At 29.7% G+C, this 16,977-nt stretch overlaps 2 protein-coding genes across 2 annotated transcripts in view; one reads left to right on the top strand and one right to left on the bottom strand.

Annotated features, from left to right (window-relative positions):
* Klp61F (Kinesin-like protein at 61F) overlaps nucleotides 1-12,635 on the bottom strand; it is a 50,261-nt gene extending 37,626 nt beyond the window's left edge. The window contains exons 1-6 of the mRNA XM_021145722.3: nucleotides 12,381-12,635; nucleotides 10,468-10,603; nucleotides 8,917-8,990; nucleotides 7,650-7,728; nucleotides 4,865-5,047; nucleotides 3,048-3,263 (exon numbers count right to left, since the gene is read on the bottom strand). Coding sequence (XP_021001381.3) covers nucleotides 3,048-3,263; nucleotides 4,865-5,047; nucleotides 7,650-7,728; nucleotides 8,917-8,990; nucleotides 10,468-10,603; nucleotides 12,381-12,439 — 747 coding nt within the window. The 5' untranslated portion in view covers nucleotides 12,440-12,635. The remainder of the gene's footprint in view (nucleotides 1-3,047; nucleotides 3,264-4,864; nucleotides 5,048-7,649; nucleotides 7,729-8,916; nucleotides 8,991-10,467; nucleotides 10,604-12,380) is intronic.
* Nucleotides 12,632-16,022, top strand: LOC107447648 (uncharacterized). The gene has a single exon (XM_016062614.5). The coding sequence runs from the start codon at nucleotides 13,025-13,027 to the stop codon at nucleotides 15,959-15,961; it is 2,937 nt and encodes a 978-aa protein (XP_015918100.3). The 5' UTR covers nucleotides 12,632-13,024; the 3' UTR covers nucleotides 15,962-16,022.
* The last annotated feature ends 955 nt before the right edge of the window (nucleotides 16,023-16,977 follow it).

Below are 16,977 nucleotides of genomic sequence, written 5' to 3'. Positions count from 1 at the left end.
CATGTGAATTACAATTTAAATAAACTATAAACTATCATATTAAAAAATATATAAATTTTTTAAGTCATTTTCAGTTTAGACGTATCAAATTATAAAATAAAGCAGTTTCAAACTGCCATTACTTTTTAAACCCTCAATTGGAATGATGACTTATTAAGAGCAGTGGTGAATCGTTTAAGACCCATTTAAAACCAAAACCATCATCATTCTATTAACATTTGAACCATTTTGAAAAACTACATAACCATTCATATTAATGCTAAAAATTGTACTTCCAAATAATGACATTAACATAAATAATGCTGAAATTTCTCTGCCCTGATTATCCAGGCAGAAACTTCTTTTTTACACATACTCCTGAAATAGCATTCAGATATTAAATGCTCATTTGCATGTTAAGTAGAGTAGTAAAGTAATAAATAAGCTTATTTAAAATCTTTAGTTATTATACTGTTCAATCATATTTGCACATTAATGGAACTAAAGTGAATATTTTAAATTCTTTAGTCAAAATATTAATTAATAGTGACAAACGATGTCTGTTAAATACTTTTTAATGACTCGGTTACTTTTAATTTGCCAAAACGCAAAAAAGCTGAATTTCCACGATAGTAAATTTTACGCAAGAGCAACCCTTTAATAATAAATTCCAGACAGTTTAAGGTAATAAATAATGTGTTGACATACAATTGTGTACTAATCTATTATTATAAAAACGATTACATTGATACCTAACATTCAGTGAAGAAAAAAAATTACCAATTGAAAAAATAAAGCTGGAAATTATATTTTTCCTCAGTTCACATAAGAGACAATTACTACTTGAAAAACTACCTGGTTTAGCAAATTAAAACTACTGAGAATATATATCAATATTTCATTTCTTTTAATAAATACTGTTATGTGATTTATACCAAATATATCAGTAATATTACTTTTTAAGTTATATTGGGAAAAAAAACTTTAACAATGGACCGAATCATTATGTTTATATTATAGTCTAATCTAACTACAACCCTCTGAAACATATCAATAACAGTGAAGTAGAAATATAAAGTAATTCCTTAACATACAAAAATTGCTATTTTAGTTTGAAAAATTACATGACAATCAGCAACAGTTTAGATAATTGTTTTTTATTTGATAAGAATTTTGCATTTTATAGCATAAATAGCAGCAATTATAAATAAAATCTTGATGATGAGTTAATCAACTCTTTCCCCCCCCCCCAAATTTTTTTTTAATTAAATCCCTTTTTAAGTTATTGCTTTTGTTTGTTATATCTTTTATGTTTGCTATATTTAGTCGTTAGTTCATCTTCAAACATCTTGTGGCAAATTCTATTTTTTCTTCTTTGCAAGCAAAGAATGTAAGTTTTGAATATATTCCCTTCCAGTTTCTCTGATGTTGTAACACTTACATATACTAATAATTGTAGTTAGAAAAACAGTCACCTTTATAGTAACTAATTTTAAAAAAAATTTACTTCTTACAAGAATCGCGATAGTTGATCTTAAAATTGCGTGAATATGAATAGTAATTATGGATTTTGAAAATGAGAAAATACAAACTGGGATATAGAATTTTTAAAACGCGTAAATACAAATCACGATTCATAGTTTTTAGATCGCGTAAATGCGAATCATGATGCATGATTTTTAGATTGCATAAATAAGAATTATGATGCATAACTTTTAGAATGTGTGAATGCGAATCCCAATGCCTTATTTTAAAATCACGTATAAATACGAAAATCAATGTTTGATATTATAAACCGCATGAGCAAATCAACACATCGAATTTTAAACTTGCGTGAATATGAATCGCTACATAGGTTTTTAAAAAGACGTAAATACGAATCACAATATCGGATTTTTAAATCTCGTAAATAAGAATCGCAACACGCAAATATGAAAAACTATATTTGATATTACAATCGTGTGAATAAGAATCGAGATATTAGCAGATTCCAGGCTTGGTACCTCTTAAAGGCTTGTTTGAACTACGAGAATCGGATCTATCTGGAGAGCTGGTAAAAAATTCAGAAAATCTCATCTGCTGAGTGTAAAGGGGGAGAAAATAGGTAAAATAAGTAAAAATGAGAAAGGATTGGTAGCTATGTAGTTTGAATTTTCTGTTTCTCTTTGAAAATCGGTGAATTTTCTGAAAAAGCGGAATACTTATAAAAAAAATGAAATTTTTAGAAAATCTGAATTTTTGATAAAAAAGCTGAATTTTAAGAGATAAAAGTGAAAAAAGCGGAAATCCGCTAAAAAACGGAAAAATCTCATCCCTGAATTTGGGGGTTAAAGTATATTTAACCCCCAAATTAAAATTAACATTTCGTTTGGAATGAACTATAGAAAAATAACTGGGGGGTGAAAAAAAGGGGATAAACTCCAGCTTCTTTTTTACCTTGACAAAAAGGCTATTTGAAGATTTAATATTCTTTTGAAAATAAGAATGAAATAACATTTGTAACTGAAGTGTTTCACTAGTTTTGAATGCGACTAAACTTTCTTTTTTTAAAATTATCTTAATAATCCTTAGTTTTCCATTTTTGAAATTTGAGCATGCATTCATTGGATTAAAAAACTCTTAAATGCAAATTTTTGAAACAACTTGTCTTTACAAGATCTGATCTTATTTTCTAAAAATAGCAAATACGTATATGACCTCAAATTGACCCTTAAAAAATTTCATTATAAATTTTTTTTTTTTCGAAATTTTTTTATGCAGTATAAAGTAGAACACGTAAGAATTTTCATTTACTCTAGAGTAATTTGTGGATTGTCTCTTAAATGAATCGTTCATTGGATTAAAAGAATTTTGAATTCAAATTTTTGAAACAACATATCTTTACAAGATTTGATCACATTTTCTAAAAATGGCAAATAGGTATGACAAGACCAAAAAAGAGAAGGGGGGGGGGAGAGAAGAATATTAGGACAAAATGTTAAAAATCAGAACAGAATATTTTTTCTCAGGAAAATTAGGGATATGAGGAGAGTTATATACCTTGAAAATACATGGAAAAAAATACTAACCAAGTTTAATTTTCCCGTTTTAACAAGCTCTTCTCCATCGACAGTGTTCTCTTTAATATGTACAGTAACAGAAAATACAGTGTGACTACGACTTGAAGAAGCATTCAATAGAGTTGCAGCTGTTTGTCTGCGAGCAGTACCCTTTTCCAATATTGCATAAACTTCATCTTTACTGTTCACCACAACTTCTTCAAGTCCATCAATATGAACTGATCCCTAAAAATAAAATAAAAAATTAATGATGATTAATTATAAATGAGAAAAAATTGCGATAACAAGTAACCCATTGGCCAAATGTTTTTTTTCTTTCTGGATTGACTTTCATAAACACATCAAGACTTTAAGCCCAGAGTTGCAGAAACTGCATCAATTGTTGTTTCCCCTCTTCTTGCAAAATGGGATGTTGTGGATTCAATTCCAGCCAATATATGTTTATTGATGAGCCACAACATTCCTTTTCCCTTAAAGTTTCTATATTTACATTATAATCATCAGCCAAAACCGTAATTACGAATAAGTCAATAATAAAAACACTCTTAAATAATATTATGTAAAAAATAAAAAAAATTTAAAATAAAAACTCAACATGGTATAAATAGAACACCTATTTTCCCAATGGATAAGAATAATTGGAAGTTTTAGAAATACCTCTAACAGAAATTTTTTTTACTCAATGATGAGATGACTCTTGTTATCAACAATCTTTTGCCATCAAACAAGTAAATTTTCAATGCCGAATTGATAAAAACTAATTGATCTAGAGATATCATTTAGTAAATAAATTTTTTAATCCAAATTCCAAATTTCCAATCCAAATTTTTTAATTTTTCTTCCTCCTATTTAGAAAATTTTGTAACAATTGCAATAAATGTAAACCTCTGGCAAATGTGATCGGTAAGATACCTTCCACCATTATTCCTAAATTTTTTACCAGTTTCCCTGATCGATAAGAGTTGGGAAATAACTTTAAAAAAACTCTTTGGCATATACAAGCATTTAATGTACTAACATAAATATTGAAAAGAATTTCAGTAGTAGCTGCTGTGTTATTATCTCAGTAGCAGAACTTATGGAATGTATCTTCAGCACTATCTTCTTTAAATCCAAATTTATTTTGGATATTAACGTGGTCGGTTAAAGATTATTGAAATATCCAGTCCGATTTAACATACATGTGTAAAATTTACAAATATAAGGTCTCTTAAATATTATGCATAAAATCTTTGTAGTTTATATGTAAGTTGAACTTTCTGCAATGAAACTAAAAAATGAAATAAATCCTTATATAGCTAAACCAGCAATCAAGTAGCAGAAAAATATTCTTTGTTTATTGTGATGTCTTTTCAATCCAGCTTTTTGATTTTTATTACAAACAAATTAAAATATGTTTTTAAAAAAAGTAGTTAACACTTTTCCTCTTTTTTGATTTAAAAATGAAAAACATTCTGCAGCACCCAAAGCCATTCGGGGGGAGGTAATCAATATGCGGTTACTGCCCATGTGAAATTAAAAAAGGTTACAATGCAACAAAGTACATTTTCTGGTAATTAGCAGGCCATTTCAAACTTAATTACATTGATAAGTCCCATATTGAGAATTCTCAGTACTTCAAGTCCGAAAAATAGATTTCTCCGTATAAAAAACTTACTTTCTTTATAAGAAGTTATTTTGAATGCAAAATCATTTTTAAAAAAATAATAATAATTTTTATATTAAAAAGAGCTGAATCAATTTAACAATAATTCATGTAACTGTCGTTCTTACTAGAAAAGAACTAGCAAAGGATATTTAAGTATTTAAGATCTATAAAAGAATACCTTTTTGGATGTATTTTCATAGATGCGAAGTTTGATAAGATCTTTAGAACTTAATAAATCAATAAGTTCTTCGTTGTATAATTCCAAAAAAGATACTCTTACAGCAAATTCCACATTATCCTCCTGATTTAGTTCTTCAAACAGTTGATGTAAAGATCGTGGTATTAATCCAGCCTCCGGGTCCTTCAGAAAGAAACAAAAAGAAAATTATCATAGTCATTAGTTATAAGCAACCTTATTTGAAATACAGTAGAGTCCTGATTATCCGAGAAATCAAATATTTCAAGGATTTTTTTTTGCTCCAGTTTATTTTTTATTTTCAAAACTACCGCCGAAAAAAATTCTAAAATTTATCTTCCTAACACCAAGAAAAAAAAGCTGACGGAAAACAGAAGATTACCGATGAAATGATCGTTATTACCGTCAATAACAAAAATGAATCTATCAAAGATGAAGGCAGTAAAAATGAAAATCAACCTATAAAAATCTCTCATACAGATGGACAGGGGTGATTGAGAGCCCAATTCAAAAATCCCGAAAATTTCTAGAGTAAAACCATTCATGATAATACATAAATATGATCAATGATTTCTTGAAACTTCCGGACCTTAGATTTCAGGAAATTTTAGGATCGCGGTTAGCGAAAAATCCGGAATTTTCCGGAGCACAATCATCTCTGGATTGACTAAAAGCTAATGAAAGAGCTATTGAATACATAGAACAACAAGAATAGGCAACACTAGACTTCCTGTTTTCCCTAAAAAAATGGCAAAATGCTGCTGCAGAAAAGCACCAACGTAAAAAAAAAAAAAAGATTAAGGACTTTGTTCAGTAAAAACTCTAATTCTCGTAAAATACGCTCTTTAAGTGTTTTTAAGTAAGCTTTTTCATTATTATATGAATTGCATGTGGTGTACTCATAAAAATTTTTGTATTTGTTAAATATATTACATTTATACCTTCTATTTTTCTTTCCCTTTGCATACTCTTCGTTGTAACAAAGTTTTCGTTTATCTGAGTTTGTCGTGGTCCACATCAACGCAGATAATTAGGACTCTACTGTATTTCTATTAATCACAAGGGTAAAATAGGAAACAATGGTTTGTCATACATAACATTTTGTAGCAAGCATAAGTCTCTCTGAAACAGTCACAAGTAGGGACTAAAGGCTTTGTAGATTTTATATCATTTACAATTTTTCTTTCCAAATGACTAATGGTTGATATATTTGAAGGCAAAATCCAATATATAAAATGTAATGCTCTTCATAAAATTATTTAAGTTACCTGCATTTTACTTTATTTTCATACACTTATCTTATTGTAGTTTGTTTCAAATATTTCTATACTCATGTCCACAAAATAAGGAAAATTTAGAATCACAAGGAAATTAAACACAAAAATAAATATTTAAACTGTAGAATTACCACACACATCTTCATGAATAACCTGCAAATTACATGAAATCACCAGATGATGCCGATAGTGTGTCACAATGTTGAGAGGGATGGTGGTATTTGCTCATAAGCATTCTGTAAGTTGCTCAGTGCCATAACCAAATAGTTACAACACAGAAGATGGATTTTTTTCCGGGAGGGGGGGGGGCAGAATCATTGGATGCCTGGAATGTGGTCATATTCAGATGGAAATATCTAAGGAACTTGGAATTGCATTGGAGTGTCATTTCTAGGCTTTGACAGCAATCCCAAGATGATGAAAATGTCAGTAAATCATGTTACTGTACAATCCCTCCCCCCCAGTTACTAAGTCGAATGAAAACCAGTACTTGGTAGTCTGCCAAAAGAAGCAAAGAGAGTGTTCTACCACCTCATCAGATATCTGCAGCCACAGGTATCACAGTTTAAAGGCAAACCATGTACAGACGTTTCGGAAATATTGATTTAAATATCAGACATTGGATCAAATCCAAACAAATCATGAGATGACGAGTTTACATGAGGATGCCTATTTAAAAATTGCAATAATTGAAAGCAACAAAAAAATAGGGCATTGAGCAAAAAAAAAAAAAAAAAAGAGAGCAATTACTGATTTTTTTTTAAAAAAAAGTAAGTTTTAATTTGAAAAAATTTATGTTGTTTCTATTCAAAATATATCTCAGGGTAAAAATAAACAAAATAAGCAATGAGTTTTAAAAAGCAATTACCCAGTTATTTATCTTTAGCCATTCTTAACTTTTTATTTCCTGCTACTCTAAGTGCTTGTGTATTGTCAAATGAGCTACTTTTAGTGTTGTGATTTTTTCCCCAATGTTTATTGAAATTCAGCAATAAACTTAAAAAAAATCAGCATAAAACTAATCTTTTCCTGCGAGAACAGAACATATAGAAAATTAAAGGTGGGCATAATTTCGATTTAACCAATCATCGTAACATTCTGTTTGGCGAGGCATTTTGCAGCAAACAAAACTTATGTTCCTATCACCAAATGTTTATGCTTGTAAAGATTGAAAATAATTCCCCATTCATTTAATTGCATGTGAAAATAGGAACATTATAAGAACAGTGAAATATTATATCTTAACGAAGTTATAAGAAATATTGTCCATGCTTCCTGCTTTCGTAACCAAAGCAAACCAGCAAATGTGAAGTGGCCTATATTTAGAGTGAGTGTAATGAATACAAGTAGAAAGCATCATCCAGAAGTATTAGTCCATACAAGTAGAAAATAATAAAAGAAACAAAACAATAAAATATTTAAATACATACACATCTTAAAAACTATATCAAGAAGATATAAGAATGAATAATATATTTCTAAACACTTACATCCTCCCAAGAATATTTAGCATTATTTCTTCTTTCACCCTCCATTGTATAGGTTTTACCTGTCCCTGTTTGACCATAACTATTAAAAAAAAAAAACATACATAAGAATTTTATGAATTAAACTTATTTTGTTATTAGGGTTCACACCAGTATTGTAGCAATTATTGCCAAATGTAATACAAATGTCACTGAAATCATAGGCATAAGCAACAAATTTGTCACCTTAAAATACATTTAAAATTTACATAGTAACGAGAAGAGAAAAAAATTATTTCGTTCCACACGTAGTAAGGAATTTAACTTAAATAAAAAATTTCTCTTTTTGTGAGTTCGATTAAAATATTAATTTAATGAGTTACTATTATAAATACATAATAAAACAAAGATTCTTTTGTTTATCAATATAAGTCAGTTTGAAAAACGAAACTATACACATATTTCTCTTTTCTAGTAAAAAAATGATAAAAATTGAATCACGTAACTAATCCCTCAATATTTACTCAACAAAATTTCATTCATATAATTATGACAATTAACAAAACGAAATTCTAAAACAATATACCAGCAGTTAACGTAATGTAGATCACAGTGCCCAAACAATATATTTTTCTATAGCTTTTAACACAACCAGCAAATTATACTGCTCTCTCATCAAGAATTAAAATAAAGGGAATAACTGTTTACAAACATTTAATATTGTTTTGATTCTATTGTTTAAACTGTATTACAAATTAAATCTAACAACAACAAAAAAAACTTACTCGGGAAGTTTAAAAAAAAAATAGTCATGTCATGCAATGACTTCATGAAAGAGCCCAAGACTTCCGGTAGTTTTTTTAAAAAATTTTTTTAGGATAGATGGTGAATATAATAATCAATAGACTACATTAATTGTTTAAAAAATATATCTAATTGAAAAAAATTAATAAGCAATCCGCATTAATACAATATCACAAATTTCAATTTAATAATAAAACTTATAAAAGTTTGTCTGTAAACAAATAGTTGCTTGTCTTAAATCGAAAAAATACTACTAAAAAAGAAATGATCTCAAATTAAAAATATGAACTATAAATCAAGAGGCTATAAGAAATATATCAAGAAAACTGATTATTTTTTAATATTTTTTAAAACCTTCGTAATTCCATGATTGGAACAAAAATTTGTATTAGCAGATATTACAGGAATATTTGCTAAGAAACTTTGAAGGAAACATTGAATGCTAACTAAAATTAAAAAAAAGAAGAAATTAAATATATAATCTTACGCTAAAATTGTACAGTTGAAACCTTTTAAAACTTCTTGAATTAAAGGTGCAGCAACAGATTTATAAACATCAATCTAAAAATAATGAAAATCAGATATAAGTATATTTTAAACATACAAATAGTCTTACAAATAAAAGTGAAAGTCAAAGAATTTTCATAAAATTTTGTCTTATGAACTATAAGCCTCCACAAAGGGAACCACCATACTGAATGGCATACATGCGAGATTACTTCCCATCTCTCTAGCTGCAATTGGTAGCGGATTACAACACGTCACTTACTCAATGGCTACCCAGAAGCCTAGACCTAATACTTTGTGATTTTGTCCAATGGAGGCAGGTGAAGAATAAGGCATTTGTCCATCCCCCCTTGTTGATCTAGTGAAGCTAAAACAGCGTATTACAATCACTTTTGATGAACTTGATTAATATACCTTAACACAAGCTTGGACGGAAATGGATTACTGTTTTGATGTAGGCCATGTGAAAAGGAAGTTACACATAAAACATTTGTGATTGTCTTTAGCAAAACTTGGTAATCCCATTTAATTTTGTTACAGGTAACGTAGAATATAAATGGTTACAAATATTGCCCAAAACAGACTCCAAAGATCAGCACGGAAAAAAAGTCAGAAGAAAAGCAGGACAATTAATTTTTTTAAAGTAATAGAAAAGGAAGAAAATCCAACTACTAAATTATAATAAGGAAGACTATTACACCTTGTGAAATAGGCTGTACTTGTTATATTAAGCTTTCACTGTATTATAAAGGAGTCAGAAAAAGATCTGGAACATCAGGAATAAAAGGTTAAAAAAGAAGAATCTGGACAAATGTTTATTAAAAATAAGAAACATGTTTAGAACATTAGCTCTTAAAATGATCATATATTGTACTTCAATATTTACAAAAATATTTTACCGCCATTCTAGACTGCCTTAAAAGTATGTTTTCTTGTTGTTATTTTTAAAGATATTTACGAAGAACAAACCTTTCAAACTTTTCTGAAGATGGTAAAATCAAGGGTAAAACTTAGTTTCTTTCTTTTTTTTAAAAAAAAGGGGAGAGAAAATATTTTTAATCTATTTTTTTTTTTTTAAATATATAATATACCTGTATACTTGTTATATTACCTCGAAATATTTATCCAAAATTACTAACTGAAAATAAAGTGAAGTATCTCTGGTTATTTTATTTAATTGAAAATTTAGAATAATGCAAGCCACAATTGTATACAAGATAGCATTTTTAGAAATCAGGTTCATTGTATCAAAGCATGCGATAACAAGCAATTAGTTTTGCATACTATTAGTCACCATGTCACAAGAATGCACTAGAAATAATAAATATCTAGCTAAAAATAAACTAAAGAATTACTACAATTTTATCTAATTTTAAAATTTACATTTAATTGAAAACTCACAATAATGCAAACCACAGTTGTATACAGGATAGCATAGTTAGAAATCAGGTTCATTATATCAAAGCATGAGGGCTCATTATATCAATCATTGTATACAAGATAACACCTTCAGACACTACATTCAAGTTACCTGCTTAACATCTGGAGGAAAGACTTTGTCAAAAGTAAATTCTTTATTCCTGTCCCTCACAACAACCTTCTTTTCTTTTTGAATAACATCTACAACAGAGAATGAATCTTGTTTCCGCTCTATACCATTTAGTGGCCTATAGGAAATAAAAGACTATGAAAAATACAAGGAGTGAAATTAACAAAAGTTATACAGTTTCTCCCATAAAGCAGACACCTCAAGATTAATTTTAATTAATTATTTTATTAGGTGGGAGAGAGCAGCTTTCACATGCTGCTTTTTGAATGTGAGCTTAATTCTTTTAACTTTTGAAAAATAAGCAAGCATTTGAATGCCGACTTTTCGAACAATCTAGTTCATAGTTTCAACATAACTTCATTATTTAATAATAATTATTTTAGTAACAATCTTTTCCAACAATCTAGTTCACAGCTTCAACGTAACTTCATTATTTAATAATAATGATTTGTATAGAAATATTTTAAATAATTATGACAGATAAAGAAATTAATACAAATTGCAAATAATGTACTAAGGTTATCTCACAAAAATTTGAGATACTAATTCACAATACAATTGAAACTAATGTCATATAACAGGACAAAATATATAATACTTTTTGAATTACAGTTCACTGAAATTACTTATAAAAATATATTTTAAATACTATTTTTCCAACCAGAGAGTTGTGGTCTGACACTTTTAGAATATTGCAACATTTAACTGGTGAAGTACTTCTAGAATCTCACTGTACATAACATAGAACACAATTATTCAATTGGAAAGCAATGCAATATTTCCTTCATTAATAAATTGTCTTGATAAAAATTTATTTGAAAATTGATCTTTCTAAAGATCTTTAGAAAAGAGATTCATTTATTTCTCTTTTTAAAACATTTAGAAGTTTTCATAATCCTAAAATGTCTGTCAGGGGGCCAAGTAGTTAGTATGCCTGACTGAAAGTAGATAATTGGGTCCCATTACGGTTAGTAAAAATATTATTTATGATGTAAATTACATTGAGAGATGAACAATGTAAATTACATTACATTACAAAATCATAACTATAAAATTTAGAAGAATTTCTGAAATTAAAGAAAAGATTTGAGTATCATGATCAGTGGTAAAATAATCGCCAAGTCTTTGAAACTTCTGTGAAGCGGCCAGCAAATGTATAACTCATAGTATCATCCCCAGGCAAAACACAAGCTTTTTTTTTTTTAAATTGCAACTTTGAAATAAATTTAGCTCCTTAGCAATTGTAGTTGGATTGTCAAATCCCGGTTCAGATATAACAACAAATAGATTTTCGTTGTCAAGAAGCTGAAGGTTAAAAGAAAATTGTAACAAATGATTTAGAACAACAAACGAGCCCATGGAAACATAAATTAGCATTAAATTTTTTAATAATTCCTGCTATTTTTTATTCTAAACCATTTAGAACGTGTGTAAATTAAGTTCTCCTGCAAATTTCATCTCCTAAGAGATAGCGACTATATTTCGAAATTACTTTGTAGCCACTACATTTAAAAAAAACTGTTGTAAAAATCAACAGAAAAAAGTAGTTTTTACGACTACTATGTTATGCAAAAATTACAAAAATTTTAATATAAAAGCGTAATGTTGCAACTTAATCAGAGTATTGAAAAGTTTGCATTTATATTCTGCTTTAACAGATTTTTCATGAAAATAAAAATTTTAAAAAAAAGCTCAATTCAGCAAGAGAACTGCAACATAACGTCTGTTATAAGTAATGAAAACTCCTTTAAATTACTACAACTGATTTCAATTCTGACGATACACGAAGAGGATAGAACTAAACTTCATTTATCTGCACCAGAAGCTTGAAACTTTTTACAATACTATTTAATTTACAAAAGAAAATACTAATGCACATAATGAGGTAAACAAACCTGCAACGAGCAAAAACTTGTATTTTCGATACTTCTTGGTTCTTCTCCCCTTTCCTCATATTGACAAAAAGTGTTTATCTTATTTAATGATGACAATTATTTTAATTAATAAATAAAAGTTTTAAGAAAACAAAGAATTATTTGCAAAGCGAACAGTGGTAGCGTTGGTGGCAGTCAGTAAAAATATTTTCTAATTCAAAGTTAGCGCCCATCCAATCATTGCAAGCTTTTAGATCACGTGAAGCTCAGAAAGTTATAGTAGTTTTTTTTTCTATTTATTCTTTTGATCATGTGATTCGTGTGGAAAGCCAAAATGAAAATAAACACTTGCGAATAAATGTTATATCGAGTTTATTTGTGCTGGATGTTATTTAATTATCTTGAAATATAAGTTTGGCTTCATTTAATATTGTACATTTCTGTTGAATTGCCTTATATAATCAGGAACAGAGGGCGCATCTGCGTCCAAAACTAAATAATCCATTGCGTATTTTGTTTTAGTTTTATTATAGAGTTCTCTGTTTTCAGCTGATGTGTTACGATCGCTAATATGATCTTAATTACATTAATTTACGCAAAAGAGAATTTAATTTTAGACAGGCTTTGAAATATTAATAACATTTACTTTCATCTGAAATTCCACAATGTCTTTTAAAAATCTAAAGGCATCCTATATTTCTGGCTTAGGTTATCTTACTCATCAACAACAATATGAAATGAATGAAGGGGGGATACAACTATTAAACAGGAGATTTAGATACAGTAGAAATCTTTTCAAAAAAGATCTGTATGCACATTATGGGTGCGTCAATGCCATAGAATTTTCGAATGATGGTCAATGGATGATTTCGGGCGGCGACGATAAAAGAGTACTTGTATGGAAAATGATTAAAACTCTTACATCGTCATCTAACTCTTATCAACCAACTGCTATGAAATCGGAACACAATAGTAACATTTTCTGTTTAGCATTTAATAAATCTCACACGAAATTGCTTTCGGCTGGAAATGATGAGCAAGTAATATTGCATGACATCAACACTAGAGAAAGTCTTGACGTCTTTCCTCACCAAGAAGCTGTTTATGGGTTATCAGCTGATCCCATGGATGACAACTTGTTTGCTACTTCGTGCGATGATGGTCGCGTTTTAATTTGGGATATTCGACAAAGTATAGATGAACCATTAGTTCTTGCCAGTAATGCCAATGCATATCATGCTGTTATGCACAATCCTGTAGAGCCTCATTTCCTAGCAACAGCAAATGCAAAAGAAGGTGTATGCTTATGGGACATTCGTAAACCTAACACTTATGTCATTAAATATGGGTCATCTTTATTAACGCACAGTGCAATGAGTGTTCGTTTTAATGCCACTGGCAATCATTTGTTAGCCTTAAGGCGAAGACTACCCCCTGTACTTTATGACGTAACTTCTGCTCATCATATCGCTGAATTTGATCATCCTGAATACTATAATTCTTGCACTATGAAAAGCTGCTGTTTTGCAGGAGACAAGGATCAGTACGTTTTATCTGGGTCGGATGATTTTAAGCTTTATATTTGGGAAGTTCCGGATGTCACTTCCAGAAAAGGCAATCTAATTGCAAAAACCCATTTTGTTTTGCGGGGGCACAGATCAATTGTTAACCAAGTGCGATATAACAATACATATGGAGTTATTGCCTCATCTGGTGTGGAAAAAATCATTAAGTTATGGAGCTCATTTCCTATGTCCCACTCTGACGAAAGTGAAGCAGAAGGATTGAGAAAAGTGTACAGCCATGAAGAATACATAAATTTAGTTCTTCGGAGTGGTCAGTTTATGACTCACGACTACAGTCATCATTCCACTCGAGAAGATCCCAGAATGATGGCATTTTTTGATTCTTTAGTTCAAAGGGATATCGAAGGCTGGACCTCCGATTCTAACGATGCTTCGGAAAGAACCACTCGGGACGGTTTCTGTTTTGAAGTCCAATCTTCGGAAGATTCGACAACAAGTATTTCATCCTCCTCTTCTGAAGATGAATTGGAGAACATTACTCAACGGAGCAAACGGGCTCTTCTTGAAATATTCAACGATAGATTGGTTGAATTACCTAGCACGTTTAGTAGCACTGATAGAGCTGCTGCTAACAATGCTTCTTCAAATAATCAAAATACTGATAGTCATGTGATTAGTAATGAAGATACTGCTCTAAATAGTTCAATAGTTAACGAAGACAGACCTTTGGATCGAGCTTCAACTAACAGGGTCTTGAACATTAGTCAACCAGCGAGTGAAGTGGGAGTCACCAGGCGATTGTTTTCCGACAGAGATGGTATGGGCGGACGTATACTTACAGATACTGATAGTGTTATAAGTCGCTATTTTTCTGGTAGAGAGGGTGCAACTAGTCGTTTATTTGCTAATAGAGAAGAGGCTGCAAGCTATTTGCTTATAAACCGTCAAACTGTCTCCACACATCTGAACAATAATGAAACAACCAATGAAGATTCTGAAAGTAATGAGAGAAATCCACCGACTTCAGATAGAATATCACAGCTCATAGCTCAAAAACGCCGTGTGCAGAAATTAAAATCTGCTCGAAAGTCAATGAAACGAGAAAATGTTGTTTTAAGAAAATTCAAGAGAACAAGTAGAAAATCGGACAAGAGGCCATCTGAGGAGAATAACGAAGTAGGTTTTCGACCTCTGAATTTAGGTATTGGAAACAAAAAATCTGCAAGTCTTAATGCCAAAATTAAACTTTTGAGAAAAAAGCGAGCACAGTTGAGTAAAACTCCAAACTTAGATGGTAACAGTTCTGACTCTGATGACTATGAAGATTGTAAAAATAATGTTCAAAGTGCTAGCAAATTATGTGATATGAACTCTGTTTCAAATGGGAATAAAAAGAAGAATGAAGAAAGTGATTCTTCTAATAATGGGTTGAACTATGTTTCAAATGGGAATAAAAGAAAGAATGAAGAAAGTGATTCTTCTAATAATGGGTTGAACTATATTTCAAATGGGAACAAAAGGAAGAATGAAGAAAGTGATTCTTCCAATAATGGGATCACAAAAGTATTTTTTAAGCGTAGCAAGAGCTTTAAAAAAATATCAGATACCACAAATGATTTAGTAAATTCGCAAAACCCGCAATTTAAGAGTGATCTTTTGAAAGATTCTTCAGATGCTAGTAAAAGTTCTAATTTAAATTCTATATGGCCCAATTCTGAAACTAATAAGAGTCCTTGTTGCAGTGGAGTTAGTAGCAATACTAATGCTTGTGAAAATTCTTTCATTAACGAATACCCTATACCAAATGATGAAAATGAAATCAGGGAAAATCTGAGCTCTAGTATTAATGATTCTGACTCGAGGGTTGTTGAAAGTTCCGTTGTGAATAGAGATAAGACTAACTGTGATGAATCTAGTGAACTGAACAATTCAATTTTAGGTTCTACTAATAAGGATTTGAATGGAACTGAAATACCTAGTGATAATTCAAATTCGTCTTTTTGTTTTCCGATATCAGTTGTTAAACATGGCAGAAATTATCGTAAAAGAAATATTGAAGACTCCAATGAGGATTAAATTGATGATGTAGAAAAATTATATAGCTATTTATACTTCTGTAAATTTTTTATTGCTATTGTGTTCTTTTTTTGTTGTAATTTAATCGACTAATCTTTAATAACTATTATTTTCTTCCAATCCCTGTGAATTAGTTAATGCAGGCAACCATTTAACCTGCTGAATCTCCTATCAAAACACAAAATTAACCAAATTTTAAAATTTCTGTTATTTCCAATTTATATTTATCTAATTGCGGAAAACCATTTTTTAAAATTATTATATACAATCTTTTTCAGTTGCCCCCGTGGCAGAATCACGGCGACATTATCGCAGGACATTACCGAGTTCTTGCAGAAAGATTTTTCTTTTGAAAAGTAAAAAAAAATTACCTCTATTTATTTTTTGACAGAAATTCACCTGTTATATTTGAATCATGCATTTAGATAATCACTTTTTGACACCCCCAATGTACGCCGATAGTATCGTAAATTGATGTATTGTTTTGATTGTATTTTCGTCAGTTATTGATACTGATTTTCACTTGAATTTTAAATATCCCGATTAACAACATGGAAAATTCGAATCGTGTATTTGAGTATTTTTTATTTATTTAAAGGCAATAATTCTGTCGAATTTTATCAATTATTGCTATTGATTTCTCCATAGTTTTTAAATCCGATATTTTTTATGCGATATCATTTTTATACAGCAGCCTAATCAAGAGGCGAAACACGGATTTGAGGTGTCCGATTCGAGTGATTCTGTTGTCGATCTTTTTTTTTCGCCAAGTACTACTACGGATTTAATGATTTTTAATATTTTTTTTTTTATTGTGATGATTAGTTACAAAAGGCGAAGGAAATAATTTCTGCTTTCCCCCTCCCAACAAAATGCGAAAATGTTACCGATAATATTAGAATAAAAATTACATGTTAAATTTTTAAAAAATTACCTATAGTTTTTTTTTTTGTAAACACAGCGCTCTTGTTATTTTAAATTAGTAACATACCTGTTTATTATTAAAAAAAGTATCT

The sequence above is a fragment of the Parasteatoda tepidariorum genome, chromosome 9, assembly GCF_982258835.1.
Source record: "Parasteatoda tepidariorum strain Cologne lab strain chromosome 9, Ptep-v5.0, whole genome shotgun sequence".
NCBI lineage: Eukaryota > Metazoa > Arthropoda > Arachnida > Araneae > Theridiidae > Parasteatoda > Parasteatoda tepidariorum.
Note: the sequence above shows the minus strand (reverse complement) of the source record. Positions and strands in the feature narration are given on the sequence as shown.